The sequence below is a fragment of the Cyclopterus lumpus genome, chromosome 22 (assembly GCF_009769545.1).
Source record: "Cyclopterus lumpus isolate fCycLum1 chromosome 22, fCycLum1.pri, whole genome shotgun sequence".
Taxonomy (NCBI): domain Eukaryota; kingdom Metazoa; phylum Chordata; class Actinopteri; order Perciformes; family Cyclopteridae; genus Cyclopterus; species Cyclopterus lumpus.
This window is the reverse complement of record NC_046987.1, coordinates 13,907,561-13,932,457: the sequence shown is the minus strand read 5'-3', so window position 1 is coordinate 13,932,457 and position 24,897 is coordinate 13,907,561. Positions and strand designations below refer to the sequence as shown.

Sequence of the window (24,897 nt, the reverse complement as noted above, 5' to 3'; positions counted from 1 at the left end):
TCTCTACACACACACACACACACACACACACACACACACGCACACACTTATGTGCGACTATTCAAACAGGATCACTAGTCCATACCAGATTAGTAGACCCATACACGCCATTGCTAAACGATAGAATTACACTAGACCTTGGTAAATCAATGTGACAAATTGGGCTGCTGTGCCTTCCAATCTTCACTCACTGGAATGTTGTTTTCACACTGAATGTGCAGCAAGAAGGACCGTGCTGAAGATGTTGTGTAACACAGGGAAAGAGGCCTCAGAGTGTTGCCAATAATTCCAAAGAAATACATATGAGAAAAAGACCAGGCTTAACTCTGTGTCTTTAAAGGAATTACTTTGGTGTCCACTCTTCACTCTCAGTATGGTCATGGGCACGGCCTTTGGTTTTTAAGTTATAAGACCACTGAAGAATTATCGTTAGAGACATTTGAAACGGATTTAATGTTGATATACGTGAGGACAATGAGAAAGAAAGAAATGTGTGCTGTTTTGTGTTGACAATACTTCAGGGGCATTATGTGCATTCCTGCGCACCGCACTCCATTGGCCCAAATATCTGTTCATCATTCCACCAACCACCCCACTCCGGCCTGCTGGCTCCGATCTGAGCTCTCATTGGTTCTCCCATTAGTCCACTGAAGGCCCCACTGGCCAATAGCCGTTGAGGAGGATGGAACCTTTCCGGTGGATCAGTCTCTCGCGCCCACAGTGGTGGAATCGAACGTCCCCGAGCGCACACGGCGTAGAAGGAGAGTACGGCGCACGAGTCTCTGGAAGGAAGATAACGGTTTCTTTTTTTGCCCCCCTCGCCACACAAACAACAAGAACAAACCAAACCTGAATTTTTAGGGGGGTTTTCAGAGTCTTCTCGTCTCAAGGAGGAGGGAAGCGAGGGATTGGAGCCGCAAGTTTTTTTTTTCTTTTTCCGTTTTTTTCTCCTTTTCCCAAAAGAGGATTCTGTGTTTCTCGGTGGTTTGTTCTCCGCTCTCGCCGCAAAGATGATGGTCGGAGAGGTCGAAGTGAAGGAGCGACCGAGGCCGAGTCCCGACTATTTGATGCAATTATTAAACGAGAAGAAGCTCATGACCAGTTTGCCAAATCTCTGCGGCATCTTCACACACCTGGAGAGGCTTCTCGATGAAGGTAAGTCTTCGTCTTGAGCGATGGGGGAAGAGACGCCGGGGAGGGAAGGAAGCGTGACCACGGCGCAGTCCCGTGCCCTTGCTACACAACAGTGGGAGACCCGTACTCGCAGTTTCAACGGCGACAACGATATTACTCAATAACGGTTAAAACTTCCCAGAGTCCTACACAGTGAACCCAGCAGCCCCTCGAGTGTCCGTGGACCGCAACGAGAGGTGGATGTGAGAGTTGTGCTGCTAACGTCGGGCTTCCACGGAGTTTGTTTCCCCACTCTCGACTTTTGCGTCGACGAGACAAAAACTTTCTTTCACGCAGTTAGAAAAAAAATAAAAATAAGAACCGGCCTTATCGCCGCCAACGTGTTGACACAAACCGACCACGGAGCGATTTTGAATCCACCCGTTAGGTTCATTGAACCTGTGTCTCATTTAATTTAGACGGGGGCCTGATTCCACATGTTCCAACTGCGATTTAGCTCGTGTTAGCCACATTTTAAGCTAGCGAGCACGGGTGTCTGCATTCCGTTGAACTCTCCGGGAACCAGAAACCGTCACGTTAAACTTAGCTTACGTCTTCAAATACAGACCCAACCAGTCAATACCTGCGGGTCGAGATAACGCGAAGACGCGTTAACAAATGTTGAGTTTCCAAGCTTTTTTTTTTTTTTTTTTTGTTGCTCAGAGGGGCTTCTGTTGGTTGTTGCCCAGCGGCCGAGCTTAAAAGCACGGAGGAATGTGTGTCTGCTTGTTGCCCAAACAATGGCCAGTTAGTTGCTGTTGAGAGGGCGAGAGCATGCCGAGTATTTCAACCGTCTAACTTTTTTTGTTTTTTTTAATTAAAAGCACCGTTTTGTTCGTCTCACTACACTATTTTGTTACCAAACGAGGAGGAGGGTGAACCTCTTTTCGGTTTTTATTTCCTTTCTGCTGCAGCAGCCGTCGTGTTTTCCAGTCAAAACGTGCTCTACCAAAAATTCCGTCGCCTTTTTGTTGGCGACGCCGTCCAGACAGGATTTTTCTGTCTCCCGTGTTTTTTACGCGTTGTCACATTTTCTTTTGGCACAAGCAGCGACGCTGCTAAACGAGGCTTATTCGCCGTTTATGTGGATAGTATCAATAACATAATCTGGTGTAAGCGGATGGTTGGACCTCTGCTTTATGTAACTGAGTTGGGGACACTAGAGAGCGCCACAGCCCCCTAGCAGACTGTCCCCGTGCCGTGTGGAGTGTCGGACTGGACACATGACACTTTGATACATAAAGATATAAGGCATGCAGAACACTGGATAAACAAGGGGAGTGTTCACGTGAAGAGCAGTTCACCCGCCAGTTTCGGTTGCATGCCTGGATGAGTACGCTCCATACTATGTAGTTGCTAAACCGGTTGGCAAAGATGTTCTTGTTTCCTTGATGGGGGTGATAAACAAGATTTAAAGACGTTAAGTTGGCTGTATCCGCACCATTCACAGCGTTGCAAAAATACACGTTTAAACACTCAATGCATATACTCAAATCAAGTTTAAAGTGTTATTTTCGCTCCAGCGAATAAAGTCCCAATAATCTGCCTAAAGACACTTTATTGTAGAGATAATATAGTCCCCTTCAACTGAAAAAGAGTGTCACTCCTGTTTTAAGCCTCCAGTTAGGCAATAAATAATTATGTTTTAAAAAACGAGTCATTAATAGTACAACATTTGATAGCCGTGTATACCCTATTAACACCTTACTAAAGAGGAATACTGGATTTTGAGTCCTAACGAGACACTTGCTTTATTTTATTGGTGGGTGTGTTGGAGTTTTGATTTTCGGGGGGAGTCGGGAAGTAGGCTTATTTTCTTTTTCATCCCGGATCCCCTTTGGCATTTCCAAGCCCCCACAGTCACAGACCCTAAAAATCTCCGAACAGTAAAGAAAAGGGATCACAGACTGTGTACCTATCGTTTACTCAGCCGTGGGCACATTGTGTGAGCTGAAAGCAAGAAACCGCGTTTCCGTCTTCTGTGTGGTCAGCAGTGATTTAACAAATCATTTGTGTGTGTAATACATTTACACTTCCTGGCTTTTATATTTGTGGAGCTATTTTTTTAAACGGACTGTTAACTTAAATCACTAAACTTAGTTCCATCACGTTAAAATTGTTTCTCTGTGACTTCCTTAATATTCTGATGTTCAGAAGGCGCAGACAGTTTCTAAATCATTTTGTACCAGGTCAAAGGTCACCTTTTTTTGTATTTTGTCTTTGTTCCCGGCTCATATAAACTACCAAAGCTGTGCGCCAACCGTCGGACTAAAAAGTAGGGAACGAAATACATTTTACTCTGTTGAGATGTGTGAGTGCTTGAAAGACATTTAACATGTAGGTAGAATGTAAAAACTGCTCTAGGCCAACTCATTTTGACCAGTGGGGATTTACATTTACAGATTTATAATTTGCTTCATTTGCAAAAACAAATTAACAGCAACTTTTATGGTGGAAATGATATCGCAGAACTGATTCACTTGTCATTCTTTCTTAAAAGAAAAAGCTTTTGTAATTTGATGTATTTCATAATATGATATGATGTAACTTTGGAGAAACAGGTTTTTCTTAGGGGTTTTCTTGGACTGGTCCGACACGTCTCTCACTCGACAGATAAACGGTCCCCCTTCTTGTGCCTATGAAATCATGACTGGGACACTCACAACTTCCCAACACCATTCTCAATCCTCAAAAACCACACAAGTCTGAGGTTTACAAGTGTTTCCACAGCACCAGCCTAAACTTTATCCTGCCGCCAAAAATTGCGTGTGTGTGATGAAAGCCACCCGAGTGCCTGGCTGGTTCCCGTTAGGGGCGGTTTGGTTTGCGTCCCCTTTGAACAGAGCTGAAACTATGATGCAACATTCAGGGCCAGCTATCTCCCACTCCTGTTCCGGACTGGTAAAAACGGACCCCGCCCAGGGTAAAAACCAAAAACCAGAACCAAGTCTATGCAATTTGTAATACGGTAAAGAGTGCTCAAACTAATATTCCATCCCAACGGCCTTTTACTTTTAGTAGAAAGCTACTAAAAGAAGCTCAGGAAAGTTATTACATCTTAAAATTTTTGTTAATGGTAGTTGAGCTTGATATTTGTGTGACACATTTTTATGATTATCAGTGAGGCAGGTTAGGGTTAGGGTTTCTGATTTGTTATTGTGATGAACATCACACTCGACTTCAACTTCCAGTCATACAGGATCAACTCCAGAAGGGTTTCTTTAACTTGTGATAGTGTGTTGTGAATTACGTTTGATCTGAAAAGTCAATTTATTTGGTTTGTGTTAGTGTTACAAAAGACTTTTCGGTGAGTTCTGTCTTATTAAAAGCGTGTGTCATTTCAAGGCGACAAATATGAAAAAGCTATTTATTCTCAAGCAGAGAGAGAAACATAACCAGTCCGCGTAGAGCTATCAAATGAGGAGAAAATCCCAAAGAAATTAAGGGCCCTCCTAACCTATCAACAAGGCGTTTCCTCTGGGACGAAAGTTTTAATGTGTTTATAAAATTACAATGACATCTGTTTCATGGGCTTAAATGTGATTGAACATCTTAAAGGCCCTCCTTTTGTCAGACATTATTGGGCCTAATAAGAGCAAACAGATCTAGCGAAGCCTCAAACGTTTTCCCAAATTGTCCATCTCTCAAGAGTATACCCTTTCGACAGCTGCGCATGTCGCCCTCGCCCCCCTTCGTTATGTGCATGTCTGCACAGCTGTTTCCCTGGCAGAAGAAAGCTGACACCACCCTTGTGTGAGATGACTGCTTCCACCCTGCCTTAGTGTCGTGAGTGCATGGACACCCTTGTTAAGTTCCCAATATGTGTAGTCCCTCAAGGTCACTCTGGCTGATTGACAGGGCCCTTTTGAAATCCCCTTGCGTTGCAGTTGTTCATCTCCCCGAGGTGACACCTGCTATGGAGGTTTTTTTTTTTTACTTCTCTTTACGATCTGCCAGCCAACAAGCTGCTTCAAATTGCTATATTTTCTCTTGGCAGAAGGAGACAGCCCATATAACATCTAGAGATGCATCCTAGTAGTGCGGGAGCTTTTGTAAGTTAGCAGAGCATAGGAGAAAGTGAAGTTTTGTTGTCATGCAGTCTTTCTATGGAGAAAAGAATTGTTGGATTGATTGAACGTATTTATTATAAGCTCTCCTTAGCTTTCCTTATGAGCTCATTGTTGGGCTTTGTTTGTATAATAGTTTAAATGGGCCGTTGTTCCGTTGCACGCTGTGTTGCCAAGCCACATGGTGCATTGTACCATTTGTTCCTGGCTGCACCACCCCCTTTTGCATATACAGTTTTGTATCTGCTTGTTTTGCTCTGTGTGCCTTGATTAACAGGACCTTCCCGGGAGAGTTGTCAGCGTTTGGAGGACAAACTGTCTGCTGTCCACTGTCCACGATGGTGCCTGCCTGTGTAGGGAATTGGTCCTTTGGGAACACCTATTTAGAGAACATATTTTGATAACTGAGAGAATGCTAGACGTCTGATTGGTTTTCCACCTGATGTCCCATATTTCAGTCAATCTGGTTTCTTTCATTCTGTAACTAGCTGTTGTAGGACTGTTCTTGCCCACTGTAGGTTAACCCGTGGCATTTCTTGGCTCAGGGCTAGACCTCGACTAACCTCTGACATGCAATAAATTGATCAGCTAACAAGACTGAATTCCGCTTGCAAAATAAGAAACAGCTTAGAGCCGTTAAGAGAGCACAGGAAGAGAGAAATGAGGGTGTTAGGCCAGGACTGTTGTCGCATGCTGAAACGTGTTATAACCCCAACCCCCTTCTCCCCACATTCTCTTCCAAAGCACCACTTAAAAGCTGGAATTTAATTAACCGAGAGCCATTCTGTGAGCTGGTTTACTGAGCTGTCGCCACCAGTGAGAAAGCAGAATTGTAGCCTTTGTGTTGTCTTTCTGTGTCTGGCTCTCGCCTGCACTCATGTGATCCTTCTTTCTCAGTCTCTCCTCTCTGGTAATAAATTAGGTGGTATAAGTCTGACAGGGTGCCATGTCGGGGTTGTGGCAGGACCCAGTGTTGCCTTTCCTGTCGTCCTTCTGACGTGCCTTTGCTGAGCAGCCCTCCTATCCAGAAGCCCCCACCACAGTGCCTGTGTGAGCTTTTCAGTTCATGTTCTAGCTCCAACCCCGGACCAATCCTGCTCCCTTGGCCCCACTCCAGCCCCAGCAATGCCACCCCCCAGCGGGTGCTGTAAGATAAAGTCATCCAGCGACAGCTCCGGGCTCTTATCTCAGGCCTCAATCCCGTGAGTGCTGGGCCTCCTTATCACCGCTGCCTCTGCCTGGCCTCCCGTCTCCGTGCCCTACCCTGACTGCCTGGCTGACTATCTGGCTCGCTGTCGCCAAAACTATGTGTCTTCCCTTCTATTACTGTTGGCTGCTAGACAACACATTTCTAGAGGCAGTTTATCTCTTCTTTTTTTTTTTTTTTTACTTCTGTAGCCTTAAAGCTGAGCAATCGTATTCAAATTAATGGCGAACAGGGCAACTAGATGCACAGTGAATTTCACTGACGGTATTTAATTGTGTTGTTTCTGTTAACGCAAGAGTCATAGTTCTGTGTGTGTGTGTGTTCTACATGACAACGAGCAGTGTTAAAGAGGAAGGTGAATTAGGGGATGTTGTAATAATTATGTCACAACAGCTTCCTAACACAGACGGGTTCATTAAATGTGGTTGTTTATTCCTTTTTCTGAAACCATGGCGCCTCCCATTGCCCTTGACCCAGGTTATGTCAGCTTCTACCATTTGTGTGTCATGCAAAACATCTGACAGGAAGTAACACCCATTTCAGATAGGAATAGGCTATGGAGGAGGCGAATCAGTGGTTTGTTTTTTCCTTCAGACAGATGGGGAGAAGGAGGGGTGGGGAGCTGTTTTCTGGCTGTGGTGAAAAAGAAGCCTGCTCTTCTTGTGCCCTCTCCCATAGACATGGGTCTGTCTGTCATCTTTCTTTTGATTAATTTAGATTAAATCTTGATCCAAAACTTCTGTCCCCCCCCACATTTGTGTGGATATGCAGCATGCAAAATATTTCTCAGAAGTATGAGCCCCACCCTGTTGCATTCTTTGAGTGCTTTGAATAGCTCTCCCACCGCTCTTACTCACAGTGGCCCCCCTTATTTTTACTTTCTTTTTTAAGCGCCTGTACAGTCACAACAGTTGTAAAGTCTTAACAATTCTTCCCGGAATCATACCATCAACATTTGTCATACTTCCCGTTTCCTTCCCCGTTTTTATCATAGAAAAATGAGCTGAATGCTCACTTTGTTCCTCTCTTTGAGTCACCCACCCTTCTGCATTCATTTTCTCTCTCCTTTCAGAGGAGGAATGGCAAGCGAGCATTGGCAGCCAGCTCAGGAATGTTACCAGGAGCATAGTCAGAGCACTTAACCTCCAGCCTGGTGTTTGTTTTCCCCACTCACACTCATAGTGTGTTTTTGCTCAGCTAAATGTGAATACCATCCAGAGTGAGGCACAGGAACGTCTACTTGCTTTAAATATCTACAAATGTTGAATCCATAATAAGTCTGTAATTTGATATTTTTTTCTTTCCCAGCTGGCACTAGCAATCCCCATTCCACTTATCAAAGTCCCCATATGTTTTCCTAAACCTTCCTATTTTGTGACAGTCACTTCTTTGTTAATTTTCTCCTCATCCATGTCCAAACTCTTTAGTCCAAGAGGTTTGCTAGCCTCATCCTCCTTTTTTAAAACACCCTAGTGGCTCAGTCTGCCTGTGGTTTGCAGTCTTTACCTGGGTTTAGTTGCCAGCTGGCCAATAAATCAAAGATGAATAATTTACCTGTGCCTCAGTGGCCCGTGTTGTTTCTGTGAGGCTTGGCAAGAGCAGGCGGCGCTGCCATAACCTTCCCTTAGGGCCGAAGAAAGTGAGGTGGCAAGAGGTAGAGAGATCTTTGTAGCTTTTTGCCATCAAATATGAAGCACTGGGAACTCCAGTCTAAACCAGACTTGCTCCTTCCCTGACTCTCAGCAGCTTCAACACATGTTTTAGTGCTTACTTGTTAAAGTCCATGTCTGACTGTTTCACAATACCATTTTCAGTGCAACCATTTATCAAAAGCTAATGCATATGTTCACCACCATTACCCTTTTTACATATTTTTGTGCAGAAATACTGGGTTTAAAGAGAATTCATTCACATGCAAAAAAAACTGTGCTGCATTCAAATGTTTCCTTTCAACGTCATGAATGAAGCTTCACGTCTGATTTTTAATCCACTGTCTCTCTGACACAGTTGCATGTAGTCTGGCCTTACAATAACTACATGTGTTGCACAGTTGTATTTTACAGTGGCTATCTGCCCCGTGGTCTTGTGCTGTAAAACATAATTTGCCTCGCATAATAAATGCCCAGGTACGCATTCAATCCAAACTGATTGTAGAAGCACACAAATTCTGTCAGAGTTGCAAGTGAAAGTTTTGTGACCGTTATGTTTGCTTAGTGTATGTCGCTGTTTTTTCTGTTTGTGCTGAGGCTTAAGTCTGTCTGTCCTTATCAGTTCAGTGGTTTGGAGGAGATTACAGAACAGAAACAATGGTTGTTTTTGTATGATTAGACTTTAATTGATGAAACCAAGTCCCTCTCTATCACCCTGTGTGGCATAGGAAAGACTGGCATACAACCCCACAGATAACTGGCAGGAAAGAATGTGCTGTGTATATGAAAGGGTTAGTGAGCATGAGCCTCGTCCCTGCTCAGTTGATTGATTGTGTTCGCTGAAAGGAAAAAGGCGTGCAAGGCTGCCGAGAGGGGAGGATGGTGAATGTGATAAAGAACAGTGGGGGGAGACAGAGGATTCCTATGTGCTGTGAATGAGGTCATTTGGTTGGTTATGAGGAAGGTCACTGACCCCTCCCTCAGCTCCACACTCCACCCCTCTGTCGCTCCATTCCTCCCCCTCACCTAATGATGCACAATGGCTTTTTGTGCTTTAATGGGCCAGACGCACACACTAGGTCAATCCTACCAGTTCACAGAGAAGTGTGTACACAAGTGCTGTTTGTAAAACAAGCCTGATGCATTGCAATGCATTATTACGTATTGTATGTATCACTTGTTTATTATCTTAGCTGCATGCACAGTGCTGAATGTGCTGTTCTATGTTGTTACTCTTACAGTTGAATTGTGATAGTAGAGACACTTTGAAGCATGTTGATCTTTACTTAGAACATAAGCCATTTCCGGTGTCATACATGTTGTAGACGTATAGTGTCGGAGTGGATCCTTTTGATTTAAGCACCAGGCCATTTTCTCACAATTCCATATATCCTGCCATATATGCTAACTATCCTAATTACCCATTACTTGACATTTTCCCTCTGAACCCGACCACCTAATTACTGGTGATTGAATTCGGAATGCACCTCCAACCGGAGAAGCTTTTAATATATTGTCGTATCTAGCTTACAGTTACATAGCTCACAGATAGTAAATTGTCTACTAAAGTTACTTGTGTGTGCATAGACATTCCTGCTGCCACCTTTGACAGGTCACACAACTACTAACTATTACCTTGTAGCTGCTACTCAAGCACACTTATGACTTAACTTTAAGTCATAAAGCCTTCTTGGCGTTGTGTCATTACATATGAATGTTGCCCATAAACAACTTACGAGGTGTTGCTTTGTTATCATATTGGATAAGATTACAGCTGCTCCTGTCTGTCTGGTGTGTATTTTCTCGCAGGACTCAGTGACACAACCTGGAATTAAGAAATGGAGTGATTTCACTCAGATTGCTATAGGGGTTTTGGATTGGATATCTGTTTGTGATTTCCTGCAGTGTGTCGGTAAAATAATTTATTGTAAGCCTTAGGTAAGGTAAGGATGTTTATTGTCATTGTAAAAAACATACAACGAAATTAAGTTGGCAACTCAGCCAGTACAAGCAACAGGTAAAAACATTTAAGACAGGACATTCTAATTTAAAACAAGACATTGAACAATAAATAAAATGTAAAACACAGGCAGCAATGGCTTAAAAGTGAAAAAGTGTTGTTATTGTCTATTTTTGTCCCCCCGCAGCACTGTCCGGTGTGGGGTGGTGGGGTGATGGAGGAAACCGCTCTGGGGAAATAGCTGTTCCTCAGCCTGTTAGTCCGGGTTTTAATAGTCCTGAGTCTTCTTCCTGAAGGCAGTGGAACAAACAGAGAGTGCCCCGGGTGTGTAATGTCTGTGTAGATGTTTCTGGCTTTCTTCCGGAGGTGGCCAGCATACACGGTGTCCAGTTAGTGGTCCTTTAGTGGTTAAAGGCAGCGAAGGCTGGACGATGTGTAGATTCACACGGCGGGGTAGACAGGTGTGGAGATGAGGAAGGTGCCAAGGCACCAGCTGCTGTTGACACCTTAAGGTGAAGAATAGTCTGCACAGAGATGGACTTGTCTCTCTCTGTCCCCTCTAATCCCTCACTCCCCTTCCCTGTTCCACCCTTCCTCTCTTCTTCCCTTCTTTACTTTTATTGAGAGTATTTGTCTGACATGAGTTTAGGCTGTTTGAGGGGAGCTCTTCCTTCCAACCTTATTATTATTATTATTATTATTATTATTATTATTATTGAGCATCTGGCACTTGATGAACCAGACCTTGGTTCTATCTCTGCTCCTCCTCCCTCATCACCATATATACGATACTATTCTCTGTCTGTACTTCAGTTTCTCTCTCTCACACACACACACACACACACACACACACACACACACACACACACAGAGTTTGCATTTATGTCTTAACCATGTACATGCACCCCCCTCATCTGTTTATTTTAAATTGGCTTCTTTCATTGTCATCGTGTTTTCCACAGGAGAACATCGGTATCCATTTTCCCAAGGGAGTGACTCATTTTTCCTGGCTTTGTCTTAGCTATTTATTTTATGAGTGACTCGACTGCTGTTCTCTTTTATCATCTCTTGCTTTTCCAGATTTTTCTTCTCCCGCTCAATTCTTCGATTTGTTTTCTCTATTGTAGCTTTCCTCTATACTTGTATGTGAGGCAAAAATCCAGCCTTGGGGCTACATTGCCTCTTTCATGTGAGGACCAGTGGTGACATTAAAGGCCTGCTACGTGGTCTGTCGGTTTACATCAGCGTAGCTCTCACTGTCTGCGCTCAGGACCCTAGTATTTGCTTGACTCTCCACTCAATCACACCTAGGCTCAAACCCTGGTTGGCAGAGAACAACATGCCTGCACCCACTGGCTGTAATTTTGCGAACTTGTTTGCCCTTGCAGATTTGTTAAGTCCTCACACACAAGTGCACTGAGGCAGATCGATGTTTAATGGCTTGAGCGTACTGGAAGCTTGGTTAACGACAGTTTAGTCTCTGTTTCTCCTCCCTTGTATTACACTCTGACACAGTTGTTAAAGACCCTCCAATGTCTGTGGTGTTTAATTGCTATAAATGGTACATTCAACATGACTTGGCAGATGAAACAAATCGACTGAAAGATCTCCTGGATCAAACAACCAGACCAAAACACACAGCCAAAGAGCAGCTCCTCTGATCTGCAGACAGAAGGTCAGGGGAAGCCTTTTATTCTTTTTTTCCCTTTCCTTAAAGACAAAAACACTTATCTCAAAGTGCATCAGCCTTTGAGAGTTGTTCAGTCTCTAACCAGTGCCAGGGCTGTTTTGTTCATAGAGAAGCAGTCTGTACCAGTTTAACTTACAGCTACCAGCACTTTGCATACAATCCATCCATTTATACTTGGCTCAGAACAATTGAAGTTCAGGCAAAGGACCATGTACATCCATCAAGATATTTAACACATTACTTGTGAGTCTAATTTGTATTGTACAAGAGTAAGTGTTTGAATTGATTCGATTCAGATCCTGAACAATGTTATGTCAGGTTGTGAAGACTATGAAGAGCCGGCAAAGACACAACAGCTGTGGTGTGAGTCTGTGCATCGTCACGCCCAGAAACAGAGACTGGCTGTTGGAGTTAAACTTAAGATACAAGTCCCGGCAGGCCCGGTGACTGGGGATAGAACAACAGCTTACACACGCATACACACGCATACACACGCATACACACGCATACACACGCATACACACGCATACACACGCATACACACGCATACACACGCATACACACGCATACACACGCATACACACACATACACACACTTTGTGATGTAACCTGTTTGTCTTCCTGTGTTTATAATTCATGTTGTTTCTGGGGCTTTTCTGTATGGAGAATTCAAGCAGTGCTCAAATTCTGCATTGTGCATCACTGTCAACTGTAATCACAACCGGAAATACACTATCTAATTTGCACTGGCAACTAAAACCCACCCAATCTAAATGTATTATTACAGGACAAGTCATAAAACCTTCAACTCTGAGTGTACCAGTCTTTGTGGAAACTGCTTTAGAGAGAGGACGTTGTGGCTCTTTGTGTATTTATGTAGCTTGTGGTACTGTTGAATTGTTTTAGTTTTAGACTGCATTAGTTTTACCCTGGTGTTCCCAATAATCTGGCAATGACCAATTATGTATTAAAAATGAAAAGATTACCTTGAGTTGTCTTCATTAGTGTTTTGTCTTTTCTTTTTTTCATTAAAATTAACTACATGGACAACCATAGAGTTTAATCAATGCCTCTCTTGCAACCAGCTGAATACGATTAAATGCATAATGGTGGAGTTATTGCAGGGCTTTTGTATTTGATTGCATCAGATTATAATATTTCTTTTAGTAATACGCATTTTAATTATAGCTCATTTTGTTTAAATTCAAGTAGTTTAGTAACTCTAAATCACTATATTTAAATTATAGTGCAGAGCATTATTGACTCACAGCTGTGCCGCCTGGCAAATGTGTATTGTACCACCTTGTTTTATTCGTATTGCATGACAAAATTATTTTTTACATTTTATAGCATGCATGTCGGAACTATGGGAAAGCATAGTAAATAGAGAATTATGTAACTATCAAAATTATAATAATGAACACTATAATACCAATACCAAACAAACATAAGGTCAGGGGAAGCACCACCCCACATACAATGTAGTGAGGTAATCTCCAAATGGGTTATGAGGTGTTGGAGGTACCAACTTTGTCTAATTTTGATCCAGGAAAAACCCTTTTGGTCCAGGTCAGTGTTCAGTTTTAATGTTGCTCTTTGAACAGATGAGACTGTCACAGAAAACAGGGTTGAAGAATATTTGCTCACAAAAATACTTGCAGTTGTAACTGTTATTTTTAGTGTCTGCTTTTGTGGCATTGTTTTCTTGTTGACATCAAGTGACATCATTCCTGATAATGAGAGATGGAAAGGAATGTGTTTCTTTCCTCATGTCACTCCCCCACCTACCTTTTTTTATCTGTGTTGACATTTTCCTTAAAACAAAAACATGAACGTTGAATAAAAAAGGTGTATTCCCTATGATCACCACCCCCAAACCCAATTTTTTTTGTGTGTTTTTCCCTGAATCCTTTCAGGTCTAAATGCTTTCTTCCTGGACCTTATCAACATCCTCCTCACTGCTGTAAAGTTAGTCTACTGTATATAAATAAACTTGGTATTAAAATGAACATGGCTTCAGTTTACCAAGTAATCAATATGCTATATGACAAACAGTGTTGGGAAAGTTCACTTTCTACATGAACTAGTTCAGTTCATAGTTCAACATTTTGAACTAAGTTCACAGCTCCAAAAAATGAACTAGTTCAGTTATTTTTTTCACTATGTTGCGAGCTATAATTGAAATCTCTATCTGTCTGCAATACCGCTCTTGGCCTCTACGCAACTCTGCGCTCTCACACTTCAGACGCAACACTGATGACAAAGACGTTCAAAAACAACAGAACGTTTTATGTTTCTGGCAGAAAATGTTCCCAACAAGCTGCATTCAGGGTCCAGCTGAGCTAGGCGTGCATAGTCTTGTTCTCCACTACATTTAAGTTCCCTGTTATATGCTTTTGCAAATAAACTATTTTTTTTTTTTCAAAATTCCCGTGGAAACTTTCCGCCCCTTTGCAACCCTACCTGTGATGGTAATGACTAACTGAATGTCACCGTGTCCTATTTCGTTTCCTTCACATTAACTATTTGTTGCTCTTTCAGTAGACTTTATAATCTCACCAAAAGGATTTAGGCCTTGATCTTTTCAGATCATGGTATATTATCCCATTGGATAAAGTAGAACATCTTATTTTGATTGAATGGTGGGCAATATAACAAATGATCCTCTCATATGTTGTGAGCACTGTGGACTCCTCAGTTACAGGGGTGGGGACATGAAGCAATGAGAATGTTATCTTCTCGAGTCACATTGACAGTTGGAGCCTTTCCTTCCACCTCTTCCTGTCTTGTTTCCTCTTCTGACAGCTGGACCTTTCCTGCCATTGTTGCATGAAGAATGGGTCAGCTGTGTGCAGCTTAAGATGTGTTTTAATAGATGAATAATGCTCTGCATTTTTAGATCATCTGAATGTTAGTCGACAGTCTTGGCTAACTCATCAGTCATCCTGTGAGGCATAGCCTTTTTTTAACATTACATTACATGTCATTTAGCTGATGCTTTTATCCAAAGCGACTTACAATAAGTGCATTAAACCATGAGTCCAAACTCAGAACAACAAGAATCAAGCAAGTACAATTTCCTCAAATTCTAACTGACAGGGAACGCCAATCTTTTTGGGCCACTCCAGGCATTGGGCAAAGGAAAGGGGCACCCCTTTTCAAGGTCCAGAGGATTTCTGGTCAATGCAAAATGGGGCCACGGACTGCTCTTCTCATCCACAGACATACATCCCATCAGCTTGCATCCTGACTCCTCATCCTGTTATTCTTCCCATTCCTTATCTTGTTTTCTCCCATCTTGTTGAGCTCACAGCATGCATCCTGTGCTTCATTTTAGTGTGCGTGTTTGTGGAGGTTTCTAGATGCCTAAGTTGCGCGTGTACATCCCTGAAACACTAAAAGTAGAGGTAAATGGGTTAAAGCTAAGTGAGAGGGGGCTTCTTGAGCAGCGTTGTGCAGCACGGCTCATATCTTGATTTTGTTTGTCTGCCTGATTTTACTGGCAGGTAAAGTCTGTGAAATGAGATCTCACGAGATGCAGAAAAACCAACAATCTGCTTGGCTGTTTGTGCACATGCTTTTTTAATGGTGTATGTATGCGCGGTGTGTGCGTGTGCATACTAATTAATCCACTGGTTTTGACTGCTCCCGTAGAGATTGCTTTTTAGTATGATGGAATCAAACATATACAGGTTATATATCATGGAAGTAGAAGGTGGGATGGGATTTCTTCTTGTCTCGTAGCTTAGTTGAGGGAGGCTATTTCCTTTTCTGCAAAGTATATCCCCTCAAATTTGTGAAACCATTTTCAGCTCACGAGGCTTCTCTCTTAAAGCCAGCCTGTTAAATGACTATTGCTGTGACTTCCAATTTAACGCTACATATCGCTCGCCCTTTTTAGATGGCAAAAGCAGCAGTAAAATAGCCTATCTTTGCTTGGCATTTTAGAGGGAGCCTGATTTTGCATTTGTGTGCATTATGTTGTCCGTTTCAGCTGAGCTAGGGTATTAGGCTACTTTAACAGGTGAACTGAGGAGAGAGGAAGTACTAGCACAGAACTCTAGCTTGTGCTGCACTAGATTAGAATATTTCTGCAATCGTTGACAAATTAGCAATATTAAAAAGTACCTTCAGGACCTTTTAAGCTTTCTGTTAACTACCACACTAACACTTGCCAGTGCCTCTTTTAAGGATTTTTTTTTTGCCAGTGTGTGTGTGAAGGAAAGAAAACTGTTTCTGTAGCTTTCCATCTTGCTCATGTGCCTTGCGGTGCCTCCCCCAAGTTTAAGTGCGTGTGAGCGTGCATGCACTCGCAAGTCTCACCCCAGGATACTGTTAAAGTCCCCCCACGCAGAGAGTAATGAACGTTGGCCCCTTGCGGCAACCATTAAGAGTAAGCCATTATGGTTCTGTATCGAGCCAGCCCTCCCTGCCAGTTTCACCTCACTCTATGGTAGACCCCACTAAGTGCACAAAACTGGCACTCCTATGGCTCATTGAGCTGCTAGCGTGCCCCCACCAGCACATAGCCTCATAAAGCAGTTCCACATCATCAAATGTGATGATCCCTTATTCTAATTTTAGTCTGAGGTCTTAATAGCTCTGCAGATACTGTCTGAACCACTCAATTCAAAGTTAAGTTTGGGATGGGTTAGCATGGGGGTGTAAGCGAGAAGGGTAAGATAGGCTTCTGCTCCAACTTTAAGAATAATGTTGAGCCAAATGTGACTGACTATAAAACGCCTTTTTATTTTATTTGTAAGTGATGAAACTGGTATCTTTTTTTAAAAAATATCCCAGATCCAGCCTGTGACAAGATATTCTTAATGGTTTACATTGCAGTGTCGCATGTAAACTACTGCAAAGAAAAATAAAATTACATTACTATTTTTTAATAAACATTTTAAAATAGTCAACGTAGCAATCGCTTCCATTTTACCATTCTAAAGACAGTTGGCCTTAAACCAGTGGCTGAAGTGTTTTGTCAACTTTTGAGGAATAGCTCTAGTAATCACCATTCTGTCATTTCATTTTTCAAACACTTGCAAACACTCTTAGAAGCTGCCAGTTTTGGCGACCACAACAAGATTTTCTCTGACTGTTAGCATCTGTTTTTTTAAAGCTGCCTTTTGACGTCTCTGTTTGTGGGCCACTTGGCAGTTGTTTAATGACTTTCCCTTAACCATTATCATGATCTCATCATTACTCCTTCTCAAGCCTCACCCGTTCAGCTATTCACTTTATGATGCTGGAGTTAGGTTACAGCAGTTACTCTAGTCAAACTATTTGTTTTGCAAGCACTTTTTGCTGTTTTCTCAGATGTAAAACAACCCAACTTTTTCCAAATAGAATTTCCAATACAAGCTAATAAACTAGTGTATTCAGTCTCCTTTGTCCCCCTTTATCACTGTCTCTGCTTCTTTCTTGCCTCCCCTCAGCTCTGCCTATCCTTTGGTCCCTCTCTCGTTGTCTGTTTGCTTTGTTTAATCACCAGACTAACGCGCTATGACACGCTCCTATAGCCCGCCGTCACTGTTGCTGCCAGCGGACACAGAAAGCCACATTCAGCTTGGCACTTTCCCCCTTTCCTGCATGCAGTCACAGTGACAGCCCCAGAAAACATTGCATTTGTCACCAGTTATGATTAATGGCTTTGCTGATTGCTGTTCTTAGCCATACCTACACATTCTGAAATTTACATATTCTCAGGGGTTCAGCCAGAATAAAGGAGAAGGTAGGAATGCAAGAATGTTTTTAACCCATGGTTTGATTGACAGACCGATTTTTAAATTGCGAAAACAAAAAAAATCTTAAAATCACCAAGTTGCTAAAACATGTCTGTGTTCAGCTGTAGATCTGAATACATTATCATTTATACATTACATTCAATGACATCCTTCAAAAAACATATTGTAAATGTATTATATAGTTCTAATAATCCTAATTTGCGTTTTACAAACTTCGTAGCACTGGTTTTCACAAGAAAATGATCAACCAGTAAGAGTCGAGGGAGAATGTGAGGTTAATGTGTAACATGTTCGCCTGTCTCTTGGTCAGTAATTATGTGTCTGCGGATGGTAAGGGAGAGACGAGATATAGCACAGTTTCCTGCTTGTTTCCGTCTATATTTGTTGGGCAGATTCTCTCCTTCTGCGTGGAGTTATTTATGTGGATTCCCTGTCTCAAGAGAGCCTTGCCTACAAACACCAAAGCTCATTAGCTCATGTGTTTGTGGACGTTTTTTAATAGTTCAGTTCGCTGTCTGTTTCTATATGTATTGCATGTACTTAAGTTTGTGTCGGGGCACACACGCTCCTGTGTATTGTTAAGGCTTCATGTTGTCTTGTGTGGTAGCTTCAGATCATTGTTGATGATCAAAGAGTGGAACGTGCTGCTATTGGGTAGGTAGTTGGCTGGGATATAACGTGCACACATCGCAGTGTTTAGCTTTATTGGTTATTATGTAAGCATTTTACTGATGTAGGATGCATCAACCGTTCGGTCCCAATTTGGATGAAAGCACAGTTCCTCAATGGCTTGCTTTTTACCTATGAGATGAGTAAGCATTGTTGTATGGGATATATTTCCTGTAATTCAATACATTTTGACCTGGCTCAGGGAGGAGAGAATCCCGAAACCTTGTTATGCTAGTCGTTTATTTATTGGCCCATCTACTTAAAGACCTGACGCTGGAGCTTTTTACCCAGCGTGCCTTGGGAGAATCCCTGACACACAACATAAATCTCTCCCACTGGCTGCCAGCAATCCACACCATCATTTCTGTCGAGAAATTTAGACCCCTCAGCCTGTGGGACCCAGTGCTTATATCCACATCATATTGTCTCACAATACCCACATGCCATATGTACATTGAAAAACGCGTTGATCACTGTGATTACAGATTCCTTATGTCCATACTGGTGGTGATCATTTTGTTAGTGTAACTAATGTAAGTGATTGGTGCCACATGTCCTCATTCTGTGCCAACATGTAGCCAAAGCTGTATGTTGTAAACATGCTTGCTGCTGCAACAAAGAAATTTCCTCCTGGGGATAAATAAAGTATATCTAATCTAAAACTGATATGATGGCTCAACAGTCAGGGACAGTCGAATCAACTATTTATCCCCCAACATTTGTGTTTTTATCTTTTTTACCTCCTATTACCATTCCTCTGCTACAGCTCTGCGAGGAAACACTTTAAGGGTGCCATGGGGAGAGTGCCTTGCACCCAAGTGTGTTATAGACTACCACAAGTAACAGACACACGTGGGTTATGCTCTCGCAAATGAGTTAGTTTGTTTGATGTATTTATTCCCAGAGACATAACAGTGCCTTAATTGGGTTGGAAAATGTTGATCCACAGTCTGATCTACTCCTGCTTGTCCAGTGTTACTATTATATACTGTAATGTCTTGGTTCATAGGGTCTTCAAAACCAAAGCCAGTCGCGTACCAAATGGAAGCCTCCTGTACTGAACATATTGTGATTCACATGCTTACTGTCACACTCCTACAATCTTTACATTACGTTTACAATCTGGTAAATTGTAAACAAAGGCAAGTGAATGTCAACATCGGGTGCCCACTGGCTACCCGATGTTGACATTCAAGTTTATTAATGCAAATGTTCCCTCAAGCAAATCAAACCTAGTATTTTCCTTGTAAGAACTGAAATAACTATGCTGTTCTTAACTATGCTGATAGTACAGTATACTCATTAACCGCACAGGAATTGTGTGTGTGCAAGAACATCAAAGGAGTGTGCCGTGTAGGCCTACTGTTAAATCAAAGATTAGGAAGTAAAAACTTTTCTTCCCTCTCAAAGAGGGAGGGGGAGAGAGAGAGGAGGCAGCTGTGAGTTGACGATAAGACCTAGAAATGCATACGTTTTCATGGCTCAGTCACCCTCACCAATGCGCACTATATTTCTGCTCCCTGCTTTAAAAGAAACCTCCGTCGTTCATATGCTTGGCCTGCCAAACCCCTAAACTGTTGAAGTGGAGTGTCGTCTTGGATAAAGTCGTCTGTGCCGTGAATAAAGGGCAGGAATGCATTAAACGCCCAAATCCTTTCGTTTGCAACGGGTACCCAGGCTTTGTGATTGCTAAAGTGCACAGCTTTAAAGTGAAAAGGCTTGTTCCTCGCCTTAGTCTTGTTTCACTCAGCACCGGCACATTTGGGTGTATCTGTGATTGCGTTTTTTTTTTTTTTTTTTTTTTTACAATTTTCTTTTTTGTGACACAACCACTATGTTTTAAGTCTCTATATTTGCCTGGGCTTCCAAGATGTTTATTTTTCTCTTCCCCTGTTTAAATCATGAATTGACTTTACTTGTGCAACCAGAAAAAGATGGACTGATTCCGAAGGCTGCAGTTTTTTAACCCCCCTAAACAGGAAGGACTCATTCACACTGCAGAGTTAAACATTGATCCTTTCGGCTTCAAGATGAATTGGTGTTAGAGTTCATCTATCGGCCTTTTTTTTTTTTTTTTTTTACCAGGCATCGCAAGGCATCTAAAGTTGCTTTTCTCAGGCAAAGCTTATCACACTGATTACTCACCCATTGCATTTCTTCTTTTCTCTCTCTCTCACTCACCACTTTTATATGGACAGATGTGCTCTGCCTGGTCAGAGGATGTTTTACTGTGAGCTACATGGTGAGGACAAAGCAGTCATGGAACAGGTCTATTTTTGGGCTCTTAATGGACTTGTTCCCGTTCTCTGGAGCAGGTCTAGCTGAATGATCTTCACCAGTCTTAAACCTGATTACAGTATCTCCTCTTGACTACTCCCTATTTTATAGTTTTACTCTGCTCTCTCGCTCTCTTTATTTATTTATTTATTTTCTTCTTAGCTCCGTTTTTAATCTCTTTCTCTCCACTCCATTCTCCAAGTTTGCCTCATGCCGTTTCCATTCATTAGATCATGTTCAAACAGAGAGGCTGCAACATTAACTTTTGTAATTCTATGAAATTAGCTATGTTTACTAAATCAGCATGTTGATTTGAATCATATTATTATTATTATTATTATTATTATTATAACCAATGATTGGTTTAAATGTTAGGAATATCATAATACTAGCTATTTCACTTGGTCATAATTTAAAATATCATGGCCGAAATTCAAGCATCTTCTTAAATTCGACCCCCCAAAAAAGTTTATCCTACTAGATCGTCCAACAACGTCACATAATGACAACTAAGCTTCTCATCTTTTGAGGGACAAGTGGGTGTTTGTTTCCCCCAAAGTTTTGTCACGGTCAAGAAGCTCTCAAGTCACAGCCTCTTCCTCTCGCATCATGTTCCTCAGCTCACTGCCTCTCAAATATCCTTAGTCTACCTCGCTTCACTTGTGTCTTTCTTACAAACGCCTTTTCTGCGTGGGTGGACAGCTAGACAACTGCTTTTGTTGACTGCAAAGCAGGCGGGGATTTGTAGATGAGCGCAGCGCTTCAGAAAAGACTTGCCGTACTGAAATTAGTGGTTGTCAAATGCTGCACGTCCCCACTGATGGCCCAGCACGGCCCCATTATGTTAATGTGGCATTTCAGCAAGAGGAAATAGAATTAGGAGGAGGGGTGCTGCTGGTGGTTGTCACGTGGGCACACTTTGTTTTTCTCTCGCTATCAGAAGGATGGCATCTCTTGGATGAATTGGAGGTTGCCGATAGCACACATTATATTTTCTTTTGGCGTGAGCTATGGACAGAACTGATTTTCTAAACTACAGAATGTCGTTTATTAATGTTTGCTTGGTGAGACGGGCACAGCAAGTATAGCACCAAGGGGCATTTCATCGTCATAGCATGTGATCACCTTTTCTAGAAATGCTAACTAAGAGTGATCAGGCTGTGAAATAGATTTGCTTATCCATCAAGGGGTTAAATAGATCAAATGTATGACCGTGTAGTTAAAATACTGTCCATTATGTTTATGCTCTTTTTACTTGATTTTCTTTTCTTTTGGACAAACGATACATAATCATTCGTAGTTTACGGTTCCTGTTTTTCATATTTCCATTACTCCCTTTGTTATGCTGTCCTGTTTCCTCCCTGTATGATGTGTCACTGCCAAACCCCCCGGTAATACGCAAATTCTGGATGTGGACTAAAGCCACTGTTGTTGGTTAGGACTGATGTAATCTGTCTTCTGGGCTAGATACCATGAGGATGAATTCATCTTTAGGGACTACTGGGAGTATCTGCGGACCGCAGAGTGCTGAGGTCATGTTATTTGGGAATGAGTCGCTCTGGGCCGAGTCTCCTGGCATGTTTGTACAGGACCGATGTGTCCCACAGGTGTTATCCTGCAGGCCAGATGTTTGTGTGTATGCTGGTCAGTGTCCGTGAGCCCATCTATCACATTTGTCATTGACTGTATCCAAGAGAAAACAGGTTATTCCTGCAAAATTCCTTCTTTTTTTTTTATTTGTTGTAAAAGTGTATAGTTGACAAGGACTAAAACCTAGTTATGCAAGCCTGACCACCTTACAATTTTGCACACGGTTTAACTATAGATGCCCTCAGAAAAGCCTGCCTGACCTCAAAGCCTCGAGTGTCAGGTTCCCCCAGCTCGAGTTTAATATAGTGCTCCCAACTGCTCAAAAGTCTCATGAGAGATGGAAATAGTGCTTAACACCCTCCCCGACTCCACCAGACACACGTCATTCCTTGAGGCCTCACCCCTACCACTTCGTTTCATCTGTTTCATAAAAGAAAACCTGCCTTTTGTAGATGCCTCTATTTGAATCACGTTTCTCCTTCCCTTTATTGCTGATTAACTTTTTCGTTCAGCAACGGCATTGTATAGTGATGGCATACGTGGGAAGTTACAATGTGTGACCAGTGAATGTCCTCTAATAACGGGTGTTACAACTGCAAATGTCGATCTGCATTCAACTGTGAAACACTCGCACAAATACAAACGGGACGGGCAGGATGAATGGATGCTTCATTTTTTTTTAAGCCTGCATAGCACAGCATTTGTCTACTGTGTGAATTTGTATGAGCTACGAGAGAGAGGTCCATTAGTTTTATCTGACAGAGGGATCAGATCTGAAGGCGTCTCTTCTCTGCACCTGCCCAGCCTCTCACACATGCTGCTCTATTAGGGATCAGCCACAAGGGACTACGAGGCAGAAAGGAAAGACATTGGCCTTGACCGCTAAATAATGCAGCGCTTAACTTTTGTCTCCGGCATATAGGAAAACACGCACACAATTCACATTTGCAGATTTTAGTCATAGCAAAAAAATTGCTGTAAACTGCAGCTATTAAGAAGCATCCATGCTCAGCTGTCATTTATTTGCAGGCTATGATCATTGTTTGTTATAGTACTCTCCAGAAACAACAGTATTCAGTTGTTTGTCTATAAAAGGCAAACAATACTCAAGGCAATTGACAATTTTCAGTTTTTCTTTATTTACAACCGATTTATATGCTACATTAAGCTTTTGCCTAGAAGTAAAAATCAATATGACAGTGATATATCAAATGCCAAATAAAAAATAATGTTTGATGGTGGATTTCTCTTCAGTTGCTTACCCAATTGTGCATGTTTGTGTGTTTCAGAGATCAACAGAGTGCGTAAAGACATGTACAGCGACTCAGTGAATGGCCTTGTGGACAGACACCCTCTGGAGCTGCCTGAGCCTCTTGGACCCATCGTCCACCTGCAGGAAAAACTGTTTGTGCCTGTCAAAGAGTACCCCGATGTAAGTAGCCGCTATTGCAAATGTATCACAGTGCCAATACTATTGGTGCTTTTGCCTTAATTGTTTTACAACTAATATTCATGCTGTTTTTTTAAACGGTTGCTAATAATGACTACGTTGTTAATGACTACTGTGAAAGCTGTATCAGGTGGTAGTCTAAATTGGTCCTGGACTCAGGAAAACATGGCATGCTGGGGTGTTTATGGGCCGACTCAGTTTAAGATTAGTGCTGAGAGGGAGATAAGGAGGGGATTGAGAGGAGTGGTGTCATGAAAAGTAAAGTGCAATTCCATAAATAATCAGTTGGAATGAGATGGAAATCTTACCACTCACATTGGTTAGAGCTGTGGCGTAGACATCTTTTTCTAGAATGGAAAGACATTTACATGCACACATAAAGCTGGCAAAGAAAAGTACATGATGGAGCTATCATGCTGGTTGTAGAGATGAGGAGGATGGTGGCAGCATAACCAAAAGGCAAGTCAGTAAAGCTTTGTCTCAGGAATGATTGATGTGTTTGTGTGTCTGCCTCTATATGTAGAGCCATGTAGTGTGTTTGCAAGGGTCTGACCTGTCCGCCACCTTTCTGTCCTCATGCTAATCTTTGGCGCCCACATGAATGGTTGTGTCACGTCTTGAGGAGCAACGTTTCTCTTCGTAATCCCAGCAGCTTGCAGTGAGGAAATGAATGAAGGGAGGTGACGATGGATAAGAGACAGTGTAGAGCAGGACAAGGCTCAGCCAGGCGTGGATTGCATTTTCCCCCTGACAGAATTGATAAAGGGCACCAGGGACTGGCTGGGATCAGCTTAGCTCCAGCTGTCCCTCAGACCAGACCCGGCCTCTGAATTTAAGCTAAATCAACCAACCACAACACAGTTTGTCACCTTTCATCTCTAGTTCCAGGACTTGAGGTCATTGGGCTGTCCTCTAATTAGTTGTGAGAATCATATATTTGAACTTGGTGCTACCTTTCTGTGCCAATTGCCTTATTCATATTTGTTTAATTTTTTCAATTGTCTATGATATTTCTACAAAATATTGGTATTGTATTTCATAGCAAAATGTGATTACTGGTACGACCATGCCTGTGTGGTTTTATAAATGCATGCATTACATTTACTTATATTCGAGTTTTGTGATGAGCCTGTAAATGTCCATATACAGTTTTAAAGGAGAGTGAGGGAGATCTGTGGCTGTGAAGACACTCGCACTCTCTCTTCCACAGACTATTAAAAATGTGGCATCCTCAGGTGACCCTTGTTCCCTTTGCTCTATGTGCTATGCTGCTATGTGCAGAGCTACAACTCTGTATTGTGTTTACGAGCTGCCGTGAAAGCTAAATTAATTAGGCATCGTCCTGGTTGCCGAGATGACTCACTGATGACCTTAGACACTAATTTATACACGCACTACAATACACACTCATGGTGATG

The 24,897-nt window shown here is 42.2% G+C and overlaps 1 protein-coding gene across 6 annotated transcripts in view; it reads left to right on the top strand.

Annotated features, from left to right (window-relative positions):
• Positions 1-700: 700 nt before the first annotated feature.
• Positions 701-24,897, top strand: part of qkia (QKI, KH domain containing, RNA binding a) — a 68,212-nt gene continuing 44,015 nt past the window's right edge. For 2 of the 6 annotated variants that reach the window (XM_034525328.1, XM_034525330.1), the window contains exons 1-2: positions 701-1,155; positions 23,319-23,461. In XM_034525328.1, coding sequence (XP_034381219.1) covers positions 1,011-1,155; positions 23,319-23,461 — 288 coding nt within the window. In that variant the 5' untranslated portion in view covers positions 701-1,010. The remainder of the gene's footprint in view (positions 1,156-23,318; positions 23,462-24,897) is intronic. The other 4 variants (XM_034525327.1, XM_034525331.1, XM_034525329.1 and 1 more) reach the window with 3 other exon arrangements.